Source organism: Haemorhous mexicanus, chromosome 17 (assembly GCF_027477595.1).
Source record: "Haemorhous mexicanus isolate bHaeMex1 chromosome 17, bHaeMex1.pri, whole genome shotgun sequence".
Taxonomy (NCBI): domain Eukaryota; kingdom Metazoa; phylum Chordata; class Aves; order Passeriformes; family Fringillidae; genus Haemorhous; species Haemorhous mexicanus.
In genome coordinates this window covers 14,558,321-14,577,630 of record NC_082357.1, presented here as the reverse complement: position 1 = coordinate 14,577,630, position 19,310 = coordinate 14,558,321, and the positions used below count along the sequence as shown (strand labels likewise).

General features: G+C 57.9%; 1 protein-coding gene across 1 annotated transcript; it reads left to right on the top strand.

The window, feature by feature from the left end:
• The first annotated feature begins 856 nt into the window (after nt 1–856).
• FAM83G (family with sequence similarity 83 member G) lies at nt 857–18,379 on the top strand. The gene is made up of 5 exons (XM_059861509.1): nt 857–1,957; nt 8,097–8,264; nt 11,589–11,713; nt 12,467–13,913; nt 17,220–18,379. The coding sequence occupies exons 1-5, from the start codon at nt 1,463–1,465 to the stop codon at nt 17,637–17,639; spliced, it is 2,655 nt and encodes an 884-aa protein (XP_059717492.1). The 5' UTR covers nt 857–1,462; the 3' UTR covers nt 17,640–18,379.
• Nucleotides 18,380–19,310: the final 931 nt, after the last annotated feature.

Here is a 19,310-nt window from a genome sequence, read left to right as displayed (position 1 = left end):
TTGCATTGGCACAAGAATCTGACCCCAATTCCTGAAATTCGTCTTCAGCTGAGCTTCCAAGAGAAAAAGCTCAAGAGAGCTTCCACATTTCTGGGTTGTGAGCACCAACTGGTGAATCCAGGGTGGGGCTTTTTGTCCATCTCAATAATGAAATCTGTCACAGCCAGATCTGGTGACATTACTGTGACCATGCTGCAAACCCTGTAGAAGAAGGGACAGGACAGGACAGGACATGACAGGACAGGGCAGAATAAATGATTTCATTTAGAAGAGCCCTACAACAATCATCTGGTCCCACTGCCTGACCAATTGAGGGCTTACCAAAAAAATTAAGGGCATTGTCCAAAAGCCTCTTAAACACTGACAGGTTTGAGGCCTTGACCACTTCTCTAAGAAACCTGTTCCAGGATTGGAACACCCTCTCCACAAAGAAATGCTTCCTAATATTCAGTCTAAACCTGCCTCAGTGCGGCTTTGAAGCGTCCTGGCAGCTCCCACTCGGTGCTACCCACCCGGGCTCCGAGCTCCCGCTCCAGCACAGGAGGGGTTAACGACAGGACAGAGCTCTTTTCCTGGAAAATATTGACTTACCAGCAGGCACATCGGGAGAGGGGGGAATCTCAGAGGAGAGATTAAAAAAAAAAAAAAAAAAAAAAAAGACAAAACCCTCAAAGCCCTCTGGGGCCGCCCAGGACCCTCCCGTACCCACCGGGGGGCTCCGGGCTCGGCTCCGCGGCTGTGAGGGCGCATCAGCCGAAAGAGTTAATCGGGCTGGGCAGGGAATGTGTGAAGGCAGCATGTGACTGCAGGTGGGGCAGGGCGGAGGGATGAATCACTCTTTTCCTTTTCCTCTTTTCACTTCTTGCTGTTACCTGTCCGGGCCCGGCAGTGCGCGCTGGCAGAGCCCGAGCCGGGATGCGCAGGAGGCTGGGGCACAGCGCTGCCCGCCCAGCACCGCCCCGCTCCTCCGGGAACCGCGGCCAGCCTCTGCACCTCGGCCGAGACACCCTGCTCCTCGCTGACCTGCATTAAGCCGCTTTTCTCTTTGTTTCTTCCCCAGTTTTTTTTTATTTCATCCGGGGTTAGCGTTGTCTTGGGAGAGCGGAGGATGAGGAGAGAGCGGACGCGGGGGTGAAGGAGCTTGCTGGTGCTGTAGCTACACCTGGGGCTGTCTGCCCCGCCACGCAGCCCCTGCTGGGGGGAGCTCCGCGTTTTCCTTGCCTGGAGCCCGGAGCAAGGCAGAAAGCAAAGCCTCCTTCCCGGCAGGAAGAGCTCCGGCGTGGCAGGAGCCGTTGGAAAAGGGAGCGGTGCCTTCCCCGAGCTGCGCCTTGAGCCGGGCAGGGTGAAGCAAACTGTGTATTTAAAGACTGGAGAATAATTAATTCCTATTTATTGCCGACGTCCGGCGCTCGCTGGGGACACAGAGCTCCCTCGGGAGAGGGGACCGGCGTGCGGGGTCACCATGGCTTTCTCCCAGGTGCAGTGCTTGGACGACAGCCACGTCAACTGGAGGTCCAGCGAGTCCAAGCCAGAGTTCTTCTACAGCGAGGAGCAACGCCTGGCCCTGGAGGCGCTGGCCTCCCGTGGCCCCGACGCCTTCTATGAAGTCCTGAAGAGGGAGAACATCAGGGACTTCCTGTCCGAGCTGGAGCTGAAGAAGATCCTGGACACGCTGGAGACCTACGACCCCGGCTCCGAGTACATCCCGCGGCACGGCAGCAGCGGCGGGGACAGCGAGGGCGACAGGAACAGCCAAGGGGACGAGCAGGACGTGGCCCCTTCCCTGGAGTACTGGCCCCAGAGGTCGGACCGCTCCATCCCGCAGCTGGACCTGGGCTGGCCCGAGACCATCGCCTACCGCGGGGTCACCAGGGCCACCGTCTACATGCAGCCGCCTATCGAGGGCCAGGCGCACATCAAGGAGGTGGTGAGGAAGATGATCTGCCAGGCTCAGAAGGTGAGGTGCGCCGCGGGGACGGGGCAGGACTGGCCCCAGGGCGTCGTGCTCCGAGTCCTGCCCAGCCGGGCAATCCCTGTCCTGCGGGAAGCTCTGCCCGGGCGGAGGCAGCGGGGCCAAGCGTGCAGGTTTTCCCTTGTAAGCAATATTTGGGTTTTGTTGAGGATGCTGCTGGCCTGGGTCAGCACTCCACTCACAGCCCTTCCCAATACCCACACAGCAGCACTGCTCATCCCAGGGTCCCTGTGGGGCTGCTGGGGGGAAAAACGGGTTGAGCTGTTCTCCAGCTGGGAGCCCATGGTCCCAGCCACTCCACAATCGATATTCCCAGTGTGACAGCACGTGACAGCATGCAGGAACCTGGGATTGTGTCCTGGTTTCAGGCCCTGGGTCCACCAGCTGTCCAGTATTGACCCTGGGGTCATGGCCCTTGTGTCCATCACCTATCCAGTCCACGACCCTGGGGCAAAGCAGCCAAAGCTCCTGGTGTAGCTCTGACCCACACGAGGGCCAAGTTTCCCTGAGATGGCTGTGGGGCTCTAGGCTGGCTCATCCTGGCTCTCAGAGGACAAGGATGAGCTGGTGAGGGACAAGGCTGGGCAGATGCTGGAGGGATTTGGGTTCAGACTTGTCCTCCCTGTGGCGTCAAGCCGAGGAGCAGGGAGTGGGGATGCATGAGCCATCACCCAGGGAAGGAGGGAGATGCTGGCCTGTGCTGAAGGTCAGAGGTGGGAAGGTGCTGCTGGTGTTTCCCAGTGACTCAGTGCCAGGAGGGGTTGGTACCTGCTGGTTTCTTGGTGCTTTGAAGCTCCTTGAGTTCTGTGCATCCAGTACCATGAAGGAAGGAGCTTCCCAACCCAGAGGATGTTCCAGCAGGGAAACAGGAGACCCTGCCAGGGTCGCTGTGGAGCAGAGGGGACACCCTGGGATGCATCAGGTCCACCTGGCTGCTCCAGAGATAGTGCTGGGGCTTGCAGATCCTGGTAGGAGAGAGGGAAACTTGTGACATGCAGCCAGCAGAGCCTCTTCAGACCAGCTCAGGCAGGAAAATGAATCTCTCAAAACATCCAAGGCAGCAGGAACTCGGGAATGGCTGTTGGGGGTGTCAGGGCTGCCCCGCTGCAGGCAGGAGCCATCTCTGGCTGCTGTCACCTCACAGAAGTCGAGGTGACTTGTCCTCACCTGTGACATTTTCCCTGCCAAAGTGCTTTGCAGCGAGGGCAAAGGGAAGGGAGAGCTGGCATCCCCTGGGATGGAGGATGGGAGAACAATCCCACAACAAACAATGTCTCATCTTCGGGTCTTTCCGACTCGGGCTGGCAGCTCCCGCCTGCCTTTGCCTACTCACCGCTTCCCACCTGCCCCTCCTGAGTCATCCCACACCCTGCTCCTGCTCCCAGAGCTGAGTCAGGCACATCCCCACCTCCCCTGGAGCCTCTCCAGCACACGGGGACGTGGCCAGGGCCGATGCCGCTGTGCTCATCACCGGTACTCGATGGCCCTGAGCAGGGCTGGGCTCTGCCTCCCGCTCCAGACGGGCCCTGATTGTGGGATGAGACATGGTGACACCACTGGTGACATGCAGGAGCCTGCTTGGAGCTTATGGTGCCTCAGGAAACGTAGAGATGGGTGAGTGCTTCATGCTGCAGGGTCTGGGGGTGGCAGGAGTTACAGTAGAGTGGGGTTCTTCCACTCCTTATTTGAGTACACAAGTCCTTGCAGCTGAACCTGCTGTCACACAGTGGAGCCCAGGTGACAACCTGGGGGTGCTCCTAAGGGTAGGGGACACTGGGCTAGACCACCCTGCAGATTTCTGCCAGGGCTCAAGGTCTTCACAGCAGCTCAGAGGTGAAAGGGTTTGGCTGAGGAAGCTGAGAGTGGACAGAGGGACCATCCTGCTGCCACCATCGGATGTCACACACACTGCCCAGGTGCCCTGTCCTCCCTGGGGAGGTCCCTGCCCAAGTGCTCTGCACCACGTGCACAGGAGCACAGGCCTGGGAGAGGCTCACAGCTCCCTGCCAGAGGATGACCCTTGCTCCAGACGCTCGCTCTGCCGCCGCTGCCAGCCCCAAACCCCGCCGTGTCACTTGCTGTCCCATGGCCAGGAGAGCAAAGTCCTCTGGCGCTGGCCCAGCAGAGTTCAGAGCCCATGAGAGCAGTGCTGGTGCTGGGAGGTCACACAGGCTCACAGGGGTGAGGAATCCCAGGGATGTGAGGCTGCTCTGAGGGTCAGAGGAGCCCTGGAGCTCGCAGGAACGAAACCAAACGCTGCCTCTAACCCAGACAGGGAGATGCAAATGATGCCCTCCTCCTGCTGGGAATGAATGGGAGAAAGGAGAGGCAGGATCCTGTGGCCAGGCCCCTGAAAATCCCATCTCTGTGGGCAGCTAGCCGAGGTGGGCAGGGATTCACCCCGGAGACCTTCACCAGGCCGAGCCGTGGCACGGCTGTCTCCTCCTTGCTGCGGATCCCTCAGGCTGCAGAGCTCACAGGCTGCACATCTGGAACAATTTCTTCATGGAAAAGGTGGCCAGGCACGGGAAGGGGCTGCCCAGAGAGGTTTGGAGTCCCCATCCTGGAGGTGTCCAAGGAATTTGTGGATGTGGCACTCAGTGCTCAGGGCTGGTGACGGGTCCACAGCTGGAGTTGACAATCCTGAATGTCTTTTCCAACCTTAATGATTCTGTGGTGGAAAGGAGGAAGATCCTCCTCCTCCTCTCCTCTTGGCTCCCTCTGACCAGAAACCAGAGCATGAAAACATTGACCTTGGCCCAGAGCCAGGGGAGAGAGCAGTGACTCTGACCTCCTGTCTTCACTTGAGGTTCCAGGTTGGGATTGTGGTGATGTAATTACCCTGAGCAACTTCCAGCGAAGGTTGGGAGGCCCTATTAATTACTGTTTACAAAACCTTCTGCTGTTCCTGGATGAAAGGGTCGACAGGGGAGAGCAATTATTAATGTTACTTGTCCCACCTCTCCTCCATCCCAACACTCTTCCTCTAATTGTGCCTTGGTGCCTGCCTAATTTATTAAATGCCCACGTGGTGCACCCCAAAAGTCATTATCTGATGATTCATAGTGAGACAATAAAGAGCTGCAACTTCCTCTACAAAACATGATCCTGCAGTTTAGGTGCTCATCAAAGCTGTTCCAAAAAATTCCAACAGCATTTGCCCAGTGTCCAGGGGATACAATGCTCCCTGCTCCTCGGGGATTTGGGACCCAGCACCTGCACACCTGCTGTACCCCATGGGTTCTGGCAGCTCCTGGGACCTTGGCAAGAAAAAACTCACCTGCATGGGCACTGGGAGCCTCCAGCTGTAGATTTAGGGCTGATTCCCTCTGCACTCTCCAGGAGAATGGCAAAGGGATGGCAAAGCTTCCTGGGATGACACAGCAGCAAAAGGGCTTCAGGAAAGGCAATGTCCAGCAGCAAGCACTGCCCTGGCAGAGGTGACAGGGACAAGGCACAGGCTGGCTCCTCACAGCCAGATGGCACAGCTTGCTGCAGACAATCCCATTCCCCAAGCTGGGAAGCAAAGAGCAGGCAGGATTTCCCTGCTCCAGAGCAGACAGGCCTGCACTCTTTGCAGATTACCCCTGGACCAGGGTTTGGCATCCCAGGGCTGAAGCCCAGGCAGCCCAGCAGGAGATTTCACCCAAAGAGGGACAGACCCAGCAGCAGATTCCACCCAGACAGGGACAGTCCCCAGCAGCAGATTCCACCCAGACAGGGACAGACCCCAGCAGCAGATGTCACCCAGGCAGGGACAGACCCCAGCAGCAGATGTCACCCAGGCAGGGACAGTCCCCAGCAGCAGATGTCACCCAGGCAGGGACAGTCCCCCCACTGCCAGCGCCATCCTCGCTCTCCCGCCCGCCCCGTGCCAGGGCAGTGTTGGCACACTGGAGTGAGATCCTGGTGACAAACCAGGGCCAAGCCTGTCCTGCAGGCAAGACACAGCAGGGAGGGAAGCAGGAGCTGAGCAGTGACAGGATGCACCAGCTGGGCAGGAGGAAGTGGGTTCAAACGTGGGCAGGTGGCTGAGAGCTGGGCTCCCTCCCCGTGCCCACTGCCTGCAGTGTGTGAGCAGGGCTGGGCATGGGGCACAGTGCCCTGCCCACAGCCCTGCCCAGCTCCCTCACACCCTCGAGCAGCCAGCCAAGGCCTTGGCACTGCTGGGACCACAGTGGGAAAATGTTCTTTTCCCTCAAAACGAAGAACAGCGCTGTTCTCATGCCCATTTCACAAGTGCTCAACTTCTCCTGGGGAAAGCACAGCGCCCAGGAGAAGTGACACGGGCATGGAGCATCAGGGTCAGAAGCAAATCATCTGCCACCAAATCATCTGCCACCAAACCCTGGTCCTCAAACCAAACACACACGGTCCCACCAAGGTGTCCCTTACCCAGGACTCATGGAACACAGCTCAGCTCCTCCCCAATTTTTTGCTGAACACGGCAAATCCAAGCCCAGAGCTCCCAGAGCAGCTTTGAACCCGTCCCACTTTGCATCCTTGCAAATCCAGCAGCTGGCTCCTGCCTCAGTTTCCCCACCAGGACAACAAGGATGAGCAAAACACACAAGTGGGTGCACAAGGAGTGAGGGTTCAGCCTTTCACAGCAAAGCCTGGGGGGAGGCTCTGGGCTGAGGATAAATGGGAATTCAGTTAAAATCGAGTGGCAAAGCCATAAAGTGCCCCCTCACCTGGCTTACTGGCACATCCCAAAAGACTGCTGTGTGGTCAGGGCTGGGGACACCAGGGTGGCAGCAGGGACAGCAGGGCTGGGGCTCCCCACATATCCTTGCTCTTCCCCCCATGGCCTGCAGAAAAGGAAGGGAAGAGCCAGCAGTGTCATAACAATCCTCTGCTTAATTAAAGCTCTCCACGTCCTGTGGCACAGAACTAATTAAAAGGCAGCTGGGTGCTTTGAGAGCTCTGGGCTGGAGGTGTCTGAGTGTGCAAGCACCCAGCACCATCCCAGCCCCTTCCTGAGGGAGGGAGGAGCAGCCTGGGGTCTCCCTGGTGTCCCCCTGGCTCAGCCACGTGCCATGGCCAGCAGGGCCCCTCTGGAAGGGCAGGGGGCCAAGAGCACCCACCTGCCCCAGCCCAGGGCACCTTCCAGGAACAGCCACAGGCATGGGAGGAATTCCAGCCATGGGACAATGACAAACCAGCACTCTGGTGCCAGACCTTTCCCCTGGGATGAGGGGAGGCAGAAATCCCTGTGGAGCTGCCCTGGGATTGCCTCCAGCCCCTCTGCCTGCCATGAGCTGCTGCTCACCACCATGGGCGATGCCATCACCAGGAAATCAACAGCCGTGGGCACAGGCAGAATGTCACATCCCAGTGACATTCCCAGCGTGGCCCAGATCCATTTTCCTGTCAGCCCCAGCTGTGGCTGGGATAGCAGCAAACACCCTGGGTCCAAAGGCTGTGGATATCAGTGACACTGCCATGTGACAAACACAGCTGTCACTGCTCAGGGTGCTGGCACTGCTGTCCTGGCTCTGCTCCTTCCACACGGCCTGGGAGGAAGGAGGGAAGCTGTGCAGGAGGAGCAGCACCCCAGGCTGGGCAGTGAGACCAGGACAGATGGACACACCACTCAATGGCTGGGCTTGATGGTCCTGCAGGTCCTTATCAACCTTAACAATTCCGTGGTCATTGTGCATCAAAGGTCTCCCCTTCTGATGCTCCCTGCAATGCTGACAGCAAAGGGACCCCAAACTTCTCAGCCACAAACTGGGCTCTGAAATTAGTGAAGCCTGGTAAAGGCAGGAAAGTTAGATTCACCCTCAGTAACTGCTTTTTCATCACCACTGAAATGGTCAGGGTTGGAAAAAAAACATCCAAAGACCATCAAGTCCAACAATTAACCCAGCACTGCCAGGGCCACCATTAACCATGTCCCCACGTGCCACATCTACCTCTCCTGGAGATCAAACTTTCCACAGTGACAGCAGAGGAATGGGAAGACTTTCCATGCTCAGACTGGGGGCAATCCTGGGCTCCCCCAGCCCAAATTCCAGGCTCCTACAGGGAGCACTTTGCTTTGCCTCTCACAAAACAAGCTCTGACCGTACCTTGGGTTGTCCCAGGCCACCCAGACTCATGACTCCTGTCCCCTCTCTAGGTCATTGCTGTGGTCATGGACATGTTCACTGACGTGGACATCTTCAAGGACCTCCTGGACGCTGGCTTCAAGAGGAAAGTGGGAGTCTACATCATTCTGGATGAGACCAACGTGAAGCACTTCCTTCAGATGTGTGAGCGAGCCCACATGCACGCTGGGCACTTGAAGGTAGGGATGACCTGGAGCTAGGGAACCTCCTCCAAAGGCAGGAGATAATCAGAATTATCAGCTCTACTCCCTCCTGTCTTGGGCAATCACAACCCCCAGCTGTGGAGAGTTTGGTCCATTTTTCCTGTAGCCAAAGCTGGAGGTGATGCCCAAGTTCAGGAGCAGCATGGAGGGCTGGGTGAGAGGATGGAATGTGGATTTACACCCTGGATGTAGGATGCAGAAAGCCCAGGGGGCTCCTGGTACCCAACCAAGGCTGGGACTGGGACAGAGGAGAGGTTGAGGGGTGCAGCCCTGCAAGGGCACAGCAAAGCCCAGGGCAAACCTGCGAGCTCAGCTCCTCCTGAGGAGAAGGAGCAGCAGATGCTGTGCCAGGGCTGGGTCCCTGCTGTCCCCAGCTCCTGCCTGCTGCTGCCCTGGGGGCAGGACCAGCAGCAGCCACCACAAGTCAGAGGCTGGAATTAAAAACTCGATTTTCCCCTTTTCCGGAGCCTCCGCCCCAGCAGGGAGGCTCCCACGCTGCCCGAGGCCCTGGAGCTGCCAAGGATGCCCTCAGTGCTGTCACTGTGCTGGGCAGTGCCACAGGTGATGCCAGGAAATCAACAGCCATGGGCACAAGCAGACATCCCAGTGACATTCCCAGTGTGGCCCAGATCCATTTTCCTGCCAGCCCCAGCTGGGACAGCAGCAAACACCCTGGGTCCAAAGGCAGGATCCATGGATGCACATGGAATCACTCCTGTGCTGGAAAACCAGGGAAAACCAGGGAAGGCAAAGCACAAGGGGGGATGCCTGCCCGTGCAGGGGTCAGCTGGATGGGGCTTGGAGCAACCTGGTCTAGTTTGAGGTGTCCCTGGGGGTTGGAATGAGATTTAAGGTCCCTTCCAACCCAAGCAATGCTGGTATTCCCCTTCCACATCCCTGTGTGAGCAGGGGGTGCAGAGGAAATCACCTGTCACAGAGCAAAGGCAGAAGAAGGGGCAGAGGAGAGGACAGGGGGTTATTTCAGCCTCAGCAGCAGCCAGAGCAGGGACCCTCAGTCCAACCACAGGACAGTCCCAGGCTCTGCCCCCATCACCAGCATGGGATGCAAACACAGCAGAGCAGCCCCAGAGTCCCACTGGGGGTTTGCAGACCCCACCATGGCTCGGCCTGGCCTGTTGCTTGGCAGAGAAGTGATGTTGCTGCTCCTGACGTCAGGCAGACGCTGCCAAATGCCCGCCGGGAGGGCCCGTGCCCGGGCAAGCTCCCCAGATTTGCTTAGGGTGGGTGAGGGCCAACCCCTGGCTGAGCAGGAACACGCAGGAGCCACGACAGCCTCACACCTGGCTGGCACGAGCTGGGGGGAGCTGGGGCTCAGGGACCCCCAAAACCTCACACCATCCCCAGTGCCGTGCCCACCTGGCTTCAGTGCTGCTGCCAACAATTAAAGCAAACACAGCCCAGCTCTTACCTGGGTCCCAACTCCCTGGGGAGCCTGGGATCCCGCAGGCTGCTGCTGCTCCAAGACCAGAAAAGCCAGCGCTGAGGCACTCCGGTGTTTTCCTGCATTAGCAGCCCGGTGGCAGGACTGGAAAAGCAGGAGAACATCTGCAGAGCTCGGCAAATGTCTAGAAGTTGGGATTTGCCACATATTGCAGCCAATTCGCTGGCACGGGGTGCAGGAGGAGGTGAGGAAAAGTAGGGCAGAGTCTGGGAGCTGCTTCTCAAGGCAGGAGATGTTAACGAAACGTCCCTCGTTATCTCGGGGGCAATTAGCAACCGGCTTGGGCAAGGCGGGCGCTGCTTGAGCAAGGGCTGGGTGATTCACCCCGCCCGGCTCCGCGGCCCTGCCGCTGCCTCGGCTGCGATCAGAGAAGCAGATTTTACTCAACAGCAGCGATAGGAGGAGGAAAAGGGATCAGCACCGTGAGCGTTGTTGCCTGGAAAACACCCGGAGCTGCTCCTTGGGTTTGGGCAAAGGGGCAGCTCCGGGTGGGTGAAGCCTTGGGTGGCCCTGCTCTCTCAGCAGCCCCGTGTGTAGGGAAAACCAGGGACAGGGGTGGGAATTGTCATCACAGCCCCCTCAGTGCAGCACACTGGCAGAAATTAGGATGCTCAGCACCAGTTTGTCCCAGCCACAGCAGGCAAAAAGCATTTTCTTAGCATTTTTGCGAATAAAAACATGAAATTCACAAAAAATTCCCCCCCAGACATTCCCCGTTCAGTGAGTGGAGCTTCCCTGGAAACACAGTCAGGAAAGTCCTGGCTTGCACATCATCTGCACTGAATTTTCCTGCCAGGGATGCACCTGGGCTTGGGACTGTGCCTGGCCGTGGTCTCCAGGGACAGAGGAGAGCCCAGAGAAGCAGATGAGAAAGGCTGGAGGAGGGGAAGACAAATATTTTTGATGCTTTTCTTTAAAACACAAAACAAAACACACAATAAAGCAGCCATGGAGGGCATGACCCAGTGATGACACAGAGCCTTTTGCAACAGCCTTACCAACATCCCAGCAGGAGCAGGAGGAATGCAGGCGCTTTCTCAAGAAAATATTTTCTCCCCACCCAGAAGGAGCCCCTTTGCCATGGGAGATGCTATCTGCTCTGCTGTGGAATGTCCCAGTGCCCTCCGTGGAGAGGCCAGAGACAGGAGCCAGCCTGGGGATAAAAAAAAAGGATAAAAACATTTTCACAGAGCCAGGGCTGCCCCTGCATCACTGGGGGAGGACACCCAGCTCCACTCCAGGGCCCTGCTCCCACATCACCAGGTTTCGTTTCCCAAGGGTGAAAAGATGTTTCCCCACTGCCTGATCTCCCACCAGCCCCTAAAACCAGGAGTAGATGCCCAAAGCAAAGGGGGAGCATGGGGAAGGACAAAACACCGCATGGGCTGTCCTGGGGTCCCCACCTCCCCCTAAAACCCCCTGCAGCTCTCCTGCTGGGAGCCACTGTGCAGCCTCCTCTCCCATGGTGGCATTTGCATAGATTGCAGGAGCTGGGGAGCACTTGGCAGCAGCAGCACACAGCCCTCGCCCACGGACACCGAGTTCAAGAGATGGCAAACACAGCCTGGCAGCACATGGGCAAGGCAGGAAACTCTGCAAGCCCAGCCCACGGTGGCCTTGGGCGAGTTATTTCATCTCCCCATCGCTGTGGCCTCCTCTGAGGTGGCCATGAAGAACATTCCCCCTCCTCAGAGGGGCTGTGGAGCCTCCAGAGGGGTGTTCCTGGAGGGGTGGGTGACGGTGCCCTTGGAGGGGTGGGTGACGGTGCCCTTGGAGGGGTGGGTGACGGTGCCACAGCAGCTCTTCCCCCTGCCCACTCCTCTGCCTCTGCCCTGCAGAACCTGCGCGTCCGCAGCACCGGGGGCACGGAGTTCTTCACCCGCTCGGCCACCAAGTTCAAGGGGGCTTTGGCCCAGAAGTTCATGTTCGTGGACGGGGATCGAGCCATGTGTGGCTCCTACAGGTACAGCAGTGACATCTCCTCTTGCCCACCCACCGAGGTGTTGGTCAAAGATCAGTTTCAACCCTCGTGGTCCAAGGCTCCAGGAGCCCATGCCAGATTTGCTCTCCTCATCCTAAACTGGGAGATTTCCCAAGATTTGGAGTGGGCCCTAAGGGGTTCCCACTACTCCCTACATCACCAGGTCTAGGACACCCACCCTTCTTGGAGGTGATGGGACACACCAAGCATTTCTGTGCTGATGAGCACAAGGAAGGACCAAAGCACCAAACCACAGCTGGTCCCAACTCTCCCACCAAGCTCAGCTTTCCCAGTCAATTTCCTACACAAAGTATTTTTCAGTTTGCTCAAAGGAAAACTTACTTAGGTAGAAACCGACCAGCCCTGGTCAGGTTTCAGGTCTAAAAGACAAGTTTTATAAACATAGAGCTGAAACATTTCCTCTTTTCTGGCCATAACAAATAACACATCCACTTACAAGTCCCTTCTCTTAACCCAAACCAAGACAGGAAAAGCAGTCAATACTAAGGTGAAAAATTGACCCAGTGCAAATTCCTTTTATTTTTACTTCAAGTCCTACTGTGCTCAGGACTCCAACCCTTCACTCCAATTTGGGGTGGGAGTTATTCTGTCAATCCCATTATTATGTTCACAGTGAGATCATGTCCCTGCTGGCACCACCAACCCCAGGGAAGGCCAGGCCTGGGGAGAGGTGTTATTGACCAGCTGAGAGTCCCCAATGTGTTTCTGTTCCAGCTTCACCTGGTCTGCGGCGAGGACGGACCGGAACGTGATCACGGTCCTGTCGGGCCAGGTGGTGGAGGCCTTTGACAAGCAGTTCCAGGAGCTCTACCTCATGTCCAAGGGGGTGAGCCTCAAGTCCATCTCCATGGGCGAAGAGCCCGAACCCGAGCCCGTGACGCTGCCCTCCGTGGTGCCCGTGACCCCCGCCAACGCTGTGGTGAAGAAGCTGATAAACCCCAAATACGCCCTGGTGAAGGCCAAGAGCGCTGACCAGATCAGCAAGACCTCATCTGAGAACCAGGACAAAAACCAGAAGAGCGACAACAAAGGCAAAACACCTCCCGAGGGCCAGGGGGGCGAGCGGCACGGGGACGTGGCTGACCTCTCCCTGCTTATCCACCCCGGCCTCCTGAACCTGGAGAAAGCCAACATGTTTGACTACCTGCCCACCTGGGTGGAGCCTGATCCCGAGCCTGGGAGCGAAGTCTTGGGCTACATCAACATCATCGACCCCAAGGTGAAGAACGTGAAGCTGTCGCAGATGAACCGCATCAAAGTCTGCGACGTGTCCCAGGCCAGCGCCCAGCACCGGCAGATGCTGAAGAGCAGGGAGATGGAGGCCAGGAAGAACTCAGAGCAGGAGCTGCCTCTGCTGTCCCCCAGCCACAGACAGATCCCACAGCCCCCCGTGGAAGCTCCTGCAGCCCCCATGACCAGCCCTGTTGAGGGTGTCAGCTGGACAACGAGGCAAGCGGGGACATTTGCCTCTTCACCTCTGGGCCACCATTTGAAGCCACAGGAGGAGGCACCGGAGGATGTCAAGCCTCCAGTTCCAAAGCCAAGGACCGTCCCTGTCGGTGTCCTCGTGACCAAAGTCACCACAACCTGTGACAGCAGCACTGCCCTGCAGGGTGACACGCAGCCACCGCTGGCTGAGCACACGGGTGTGAAGCAGGAGCGGGAGGAGAAACCCAGCCGAGCTGCCAGGGAGAGCTGCCGTGTGCAGCCAGAGCGGCCAGCAGCAGCTCCACAGGAGGGCAAAGGGCCTCCCTGCACCCACAACGGGCTGGGAGAAGAGGAGGAGGAGGAGGAAGAGGAGTACATCACCCTCAGTGACCAGGAGAGCTACTCCAGCAGCTCTGCTGACCACAGCTACCGCCGCTCCAACGCCTCCTCCATCTCCGACGAGTACTTCGAGGTGAGGGATCGCTACGGGCCCCTCCGGAGAACCAACTCGGACGTCACCCACAACGGGGAGATCCTTCCCATGCAGAGGAAGCTCAGTGACCCTCACATCAGCCGGGGCACCTTCATCAGCCCCCTGGGCAGCCTCCCCTCCCTGAAGCACCTGCGCTTGGAGGACATGACGAAGAGGAGGAGCACCGCCGTGGAGATCAGGCCCATGCTGCCCCGCGCCCTCCTGGATGGAAACAGCTCCTACCCCAGCAGTGCTGCCCAGGTAGGACTTGCTGCTGTAACCTTTTGTTTCTCCACCCTACAAAGGTTTGCAGACCTGGAGGTGACCCAGTCAGCTCAAGCGAGGTGTGATGTCATCCTGAGTTTTTTGGTGTCATCCCAACCTTTGGTGTTGTCCTAGACGCTGAGATGAGATTGCCATACAGGAGAATAACACCCTGCACGTGGCCATGGTCACCCAAGAGGTGACAAAGATGCAGTGGCTGTGCCACAGCTGTTGGTGTCCAGCACTGGGGATGGCTGTTAAAGGGGAGGGTTTTGGTAATTAAAGATTATCCCACAGCACTGGGCTGGGGGTGGAGCTCCAGGCACAGCTGTACAGATGTGCTGGGGCTCTGAGCTCCAGCCCCAGCCCCAGCTGGGGACAGACTGTGCATGCAGGCGTGTCCTTCACAGGCTTGTTTTCCAGTGCCTTGCCAGGGTGATTAGCATCAAAGGGAAAGCGCTGGACACGTAATTAGGCAGAGCAAGACAGCGGAGAAACAGGGACAGCAACCTCTGTGGGCGAGTGCCACAGTCAGCAGCTTTGTGGCTGAGCCACGAGTGACGCCAGGCCCTGTCACCACACAGGGCCAGCACCCTGCTGCAATCCCCTGGGGAGCGGGCCAGAACCCCACTGCTGGGAGCACCAGGTCACAGCAGCATCCCCACCACAGCCATCGTCCCACCCAGGGGTGATGACACTGCCAACCCCCAGTTTCCACCCAAGCTCTGCAACCTCCTGCACCTCTGCCAAGCATTCTGGCTTCTCAAGGCTCCCCGCCCGCTGTTTTTGGGGCACTCAAACCCCCAGGGCTAAACCAGCAGCTGAAATCACTGAAACTGCCTGAGGTTACCCCAGCTGAGCATCTAATCTGTATTTACAGGGAATTAAATGTACCATCCCAGAGTCCACTTGCTTCTCCCTTCCCAGCCAGCGACAGGGAGCTCAGAGCTTTAATCCTTGCACATCAAATACCCCTGAGCCCTGCAGGGCAAGGAGCTCCGAGCTCTTTGATGCTCTGTGACCCAGGTCCCAGGTGCCACCTGGCTGGGGACGGCTGGGCACGCTGGTGTTCCTGCAGTAACTTGTTCTGGCCCTTTGATGAGAGGCAGATAATTAGCACAGCATCAGGGTTAGGAAAGCCAGCACGCAGTGGAGAGGTGCAGGGAAGAGTTTCTCCCATGTGTAAAAAGAATAAATTGAAGTAACCCTTGATTAACTCTTGAAAACTTAAATCTGACAGAAATCACTATCAACTCTCCCAATTTTTTTTTCCTGGGTCCACATTTCCTAGGTGCTGGCCCATTTCCCAGCATAGCCCAAAACACAGCTGGAGGCTCACTCAGGGCAAACACCATGTTTTCCATGTCATGGAAACCAAATTCTCTCTGGAAATCACCTTCCCTAAATACACAACCCCATTCACAGCTGGATGCACAGCAGGCTCGAGGAGGAGGAGGGACACCTGGGTCCTGTCCTGCCCCTCTCCCACCTGCAGAGCCCCAGGTCTGTGCAGAGCAGAGCTTTCCAGACAAGCCCCCCTCAGTGACAGGGAAAATCCCCACCCCAGCAGTTCCACAGCCACATGGGGCCCTTACCTGGGCACAGACCCTGCTGACCATCCCTGGCAGATAATGAGGAACAGGGGCAGCATCTTCAGGTCTGGCCAGGATGGAGCCTTGGCATGGCTCAGGTTTTTAGCAGAGAGTAAGCATTGGACAATGACCAGTGGAGAGCTGAGCAGCACCAACATCTACTGCACATCAGCCTCCTCCTTGCCAAACTGCATCCCAAATGCTGGAGCCACTGGGCATGGGGCCCAAATGCAGTGCAGAAGTGCACCCAGCCCACAGTGGGGTTTCTCTCCAGACCAGTAACGGGCTGGGGTTACACCATAGCCCCAAAAAAAGCCCAGTGCAACCACAGCAGCACATCCTGCAGCCAGGAACAACCATTCCCCACCACCATCCCCCCCCCTTGCCCCTTCTGGCCAATCTCCTGCCCAAAGAGTGCCCACAATTACTGGAAACCGAGTCCAGCCTCCTCCTCCCACAGCTCCACTCAAACCATCACCCCTCAAAGCTCTGGCCAAGCCCTGTCCATCCACAACACAGCCACCCCTCCTAAACAGGCAACATATGTAGGAATTGCTGATTTCACTGAGCTCAGAGTCTCTCCACAGGCTTCCAGAGGAGTGCTCAGCTCCCAGCAGGATTCAGGCTCTGCTGGGCAAGCACTGGCTCATTCTGCTGGTGGGACAGGGTGCAGGTTCCTGGGGTGGGATGCTTGGTCTAAGCCATGCTTTAACTTCTTCCCAAGAGCCAGAGCATGTCAGGAGCCACCACCCAGCTCAGGCACATGATGAGCTCAGAGGGAGAAAAGCTAAATCACCCTTAATCCTTCTCACCTGAAGCCATCTCAGACCTTGGCACTGATTTTAAGCACCTAATTAAATCAATCTGGGACTACCTAAACTAAACTGCTTTAACACAACCCTCCTGGTCAAAGCAGGAGGTGTCAGCTGCAGAGTCAGGGAGGCCTTTGGGACTGCCTGGCAATTGAGCTGCAGCACAGCAAAGGTCACAGCAGAGGCAGGGCAGGTTGGCACAGCCAGCTCTGCAGCCTGCTGGCCCCAGCTCCTCCTGCCATCTGCACCTTGGCTCACCAGGTCTCACTCCCCTGGTGCCTCTGCACAGGTGCAATTGCACCTCCAGATCATGGCACGGGCACACCCAAAGGGGAGATAAACATCTGGTGGCCACAGCCATGTGTGACGACCTTACCCAGTCCAGAACTAGGATTAAAGGTGCTCAACCCAAACATGTGTCACAACCCAGCTGAGAGAGCCACCCCCACAGTGGTGTTGCAGTTCACGGCTGTCTCCTGATCTCCCAGCCCTCCATCCTTTCCTCTGGTCCTGGCAGTCACCTGATGCCACAGGCTGGCTCTGGATGACTGAATGTTCTCTGGGGCTGACGTGAGGGTTGGGATGATTAACGTGGGTGTTCAGGCTGCTGCTGTGTTGAGATGCCTTGTCCTGGATTTCCAGCCAGGAGGAACTTGGCTTGGGACAGCCTCCAGACTGCCAGGGCTGCTCGGGGAGTGTCAGTGCTCGGTACCAGAGTCTGAATCAGACGAGCAGCCAGGGTTAATATTTGAGGCCGTTCCGAGCTGCCACCGAATTTGGGCAAGGGACAGAGGGATTTATCCACGAGGACACCTGGCACAGGTGAAGAGGTGGCCTTGCAGGGGACAGCACCCTTCCAACAGCCAGAGCTGACTGTGTCTCTGCTCTCTCCCACACAGGGCGCTCACATCTACCGCTACCGGCCCAGGACGGCGGCGGGCAGGGAGCCGGGCAAGGAGCTCTCCTGCTCCCCCACGCACGAGAAACCCCTCAGGGCCTCCAAGTACACAGGGGAGGGAGCAGAACCCAAAAAGACCATTGCAGGCAGCCAGCCCTACTGGCAGAGCAAAGCCTTCAGCCCCACAAAGCCCACGGCCCCCGGGCACGCGGCCCCAAACACGGCCAGAGCGCCGGGCAAGCGCTTCAGCTCCGCACCCGAGAGCCAGAAGGCACCCGAGGAGATGAGGACACCCCTGGGCATCCCGCTCTCCAAGCTCTCCCAGTCCAAGCACCTCAAGAACAGGGCTGCAGGGGCCCAGGGTGCTGCTGTGGACTCCAAAAAAGCACCCCCCGAGCCCACGGGCCAGAAGGAGCAGTAGGGGCTGGGGAGGGTGGCCCTGCAGAGCTGGTGGAGCCCAGGCACCACCACCTTCCTTGGGGCAGGGGGTTCTTGTTTACATTTACCAGCACCACGTGGCCACGATGGACAGCCCAAAATCATCCCTGGCCAGGGCAGAGCTCCAGAGACAGGTCTTGGAAGGGGTGCATGGCATCCGCTCTGGCAGGTGGCAGTAGTGCTGGGGACAATCTGGGATGGCACAGCCTTTAAAAAGGTCTCTTCCAGGTTGGGGTGACCTCCAGCCTCGTTAAAAGGTGGAAAGCATCACTGGGGGAGCTGGTACCCAGCAGTCTGTGGGATCAGCTGGCAAAAGCCAGCCAGCTCCTCATCCCAGAATGCTGCCTGGAAAAGGAGGGATCGTCCATGATCGTGTTTTCTTCTGGTTATTTAAGAGACTCTTCTGTTACCATTTTGCACATCAGGTCCCACTGCAGTCTGCCCTTCCTTTGGAGGGTGACCCGTGTCCTGGGACAAAGACTCCTCAAGGGACCCACCTCTTTTAAACTTGTACTGTAAAAAAGCAACCTGTTCATTAAAGCTCCCTGGTCCCACAGCAGGAGAGCCTCGCCTAAGACTATTAAAATGCAAGATTAGGTGGCCTTGGACTCAAGAAACTGCAGCTCAAGGTGCCTTGGCACAAGTGTCCAGCCAAATATTTTCTACCCATGCGCTCCCATCCCCAAACCTCCAGCAACCAGTAAAAGAAAAATAAGAATAGAAGCCCCTTTTCACTGCATTTTTCCTAGGAAATGGGAGCCAAGCTCTGAGCCTGAGCCCTGGCAAGGAATATGTGCCATGAACAAGCCCTCACAAGCGAGCCCCCAAGTCCTTGGCAGCTGCCCGTGCTCTTCCCCAGTGCTGCCAACCAGCCTTGGGCTCTGCCCTGGCTCCCCCCTGCCTCCCTGCTCCTGGGGGGCACAGGCTGAACCCTCCCTGCAGCTCCCCCAGTACCTCCAGCAGGAGAATTCTGGAGCCAGAGGCGTCACTTTTTGGAGGGAGGGATGGGAGGCACCCACCCCGTTCCCCCACTCCCACCCACGCAGCAGCCTGGGGAGATGAGCAGGGAGGGGCACTGGCACCCCCAAAGCCAGGGCAGCTGCTGAGGCTTGGCAGAGGAGAGGAGGCTCCAGAGGCCTCAGGGAGGGAAGAGACAAAGCAAGGCCCAGGAGCATCCCTGGTGCATTCCCCACAGCTGGTGCTGCTGTCTCACCCTGGATCCCTCCCATCCCTGCAGTGCAGCCCCCCTGCTCTGGCCCCTCAGAGCAGCAGGATGAGGTGGGAATGTGCTCCTGGGCAATCTCCCTCCCACAGGACCCTGCCCACCAGTTCTGCTGTCCTTACACCAAGTGCAAATCCCTCAGACATCAGGCACTGGGATCACCACTCCAGCCTGAGCAAATCCCAATTCCCTTCCTCCTCTTCCACTGTCCCCTCCTGCCTGGGATCAGCTTTCCCTGCAGCCCTTCCCTTCCCACGGCCAACCCACGGGCCTGTCCTCATCCCCCTGACCTGAGGCTTTTGGGGAGCTGGAAAGGGCCATCCCCCACCACATTCCCCCTCGATCCATCCCCTGTGTTCACAGGGAGTCAGCACTGGCAGCTCCTCCTGCTCTTGCACAAGCAGCCCAGCCTGGCCTCCCTCCAGGCCTTGC

Bases quoted from the DNA above. Each gene is read 5' to 3' on its own strand.
- FAM83G (XM_059861509.1), top strand. From the start codon at position 1,463: ATGGCTTTCTCCCAGGTGCAGTGCTTGGACGACAGCCACGTCAACTGG. The intron at 1,958-8,096 runs GTGAGGTGCGCC...TCCCCTCTCTAG, and splicing joins TGATCTGCCAGGCTCAGAAG to GTCATTGCTGTGGTCATGGA. The intron at 8,265-11,588 runs GTAGGGATGACC...TCTGCCCTGCAG, and splicing joins TGCACGCTGGGCACTTGAAG to AACCTGCGCGTCCGCAGCAC.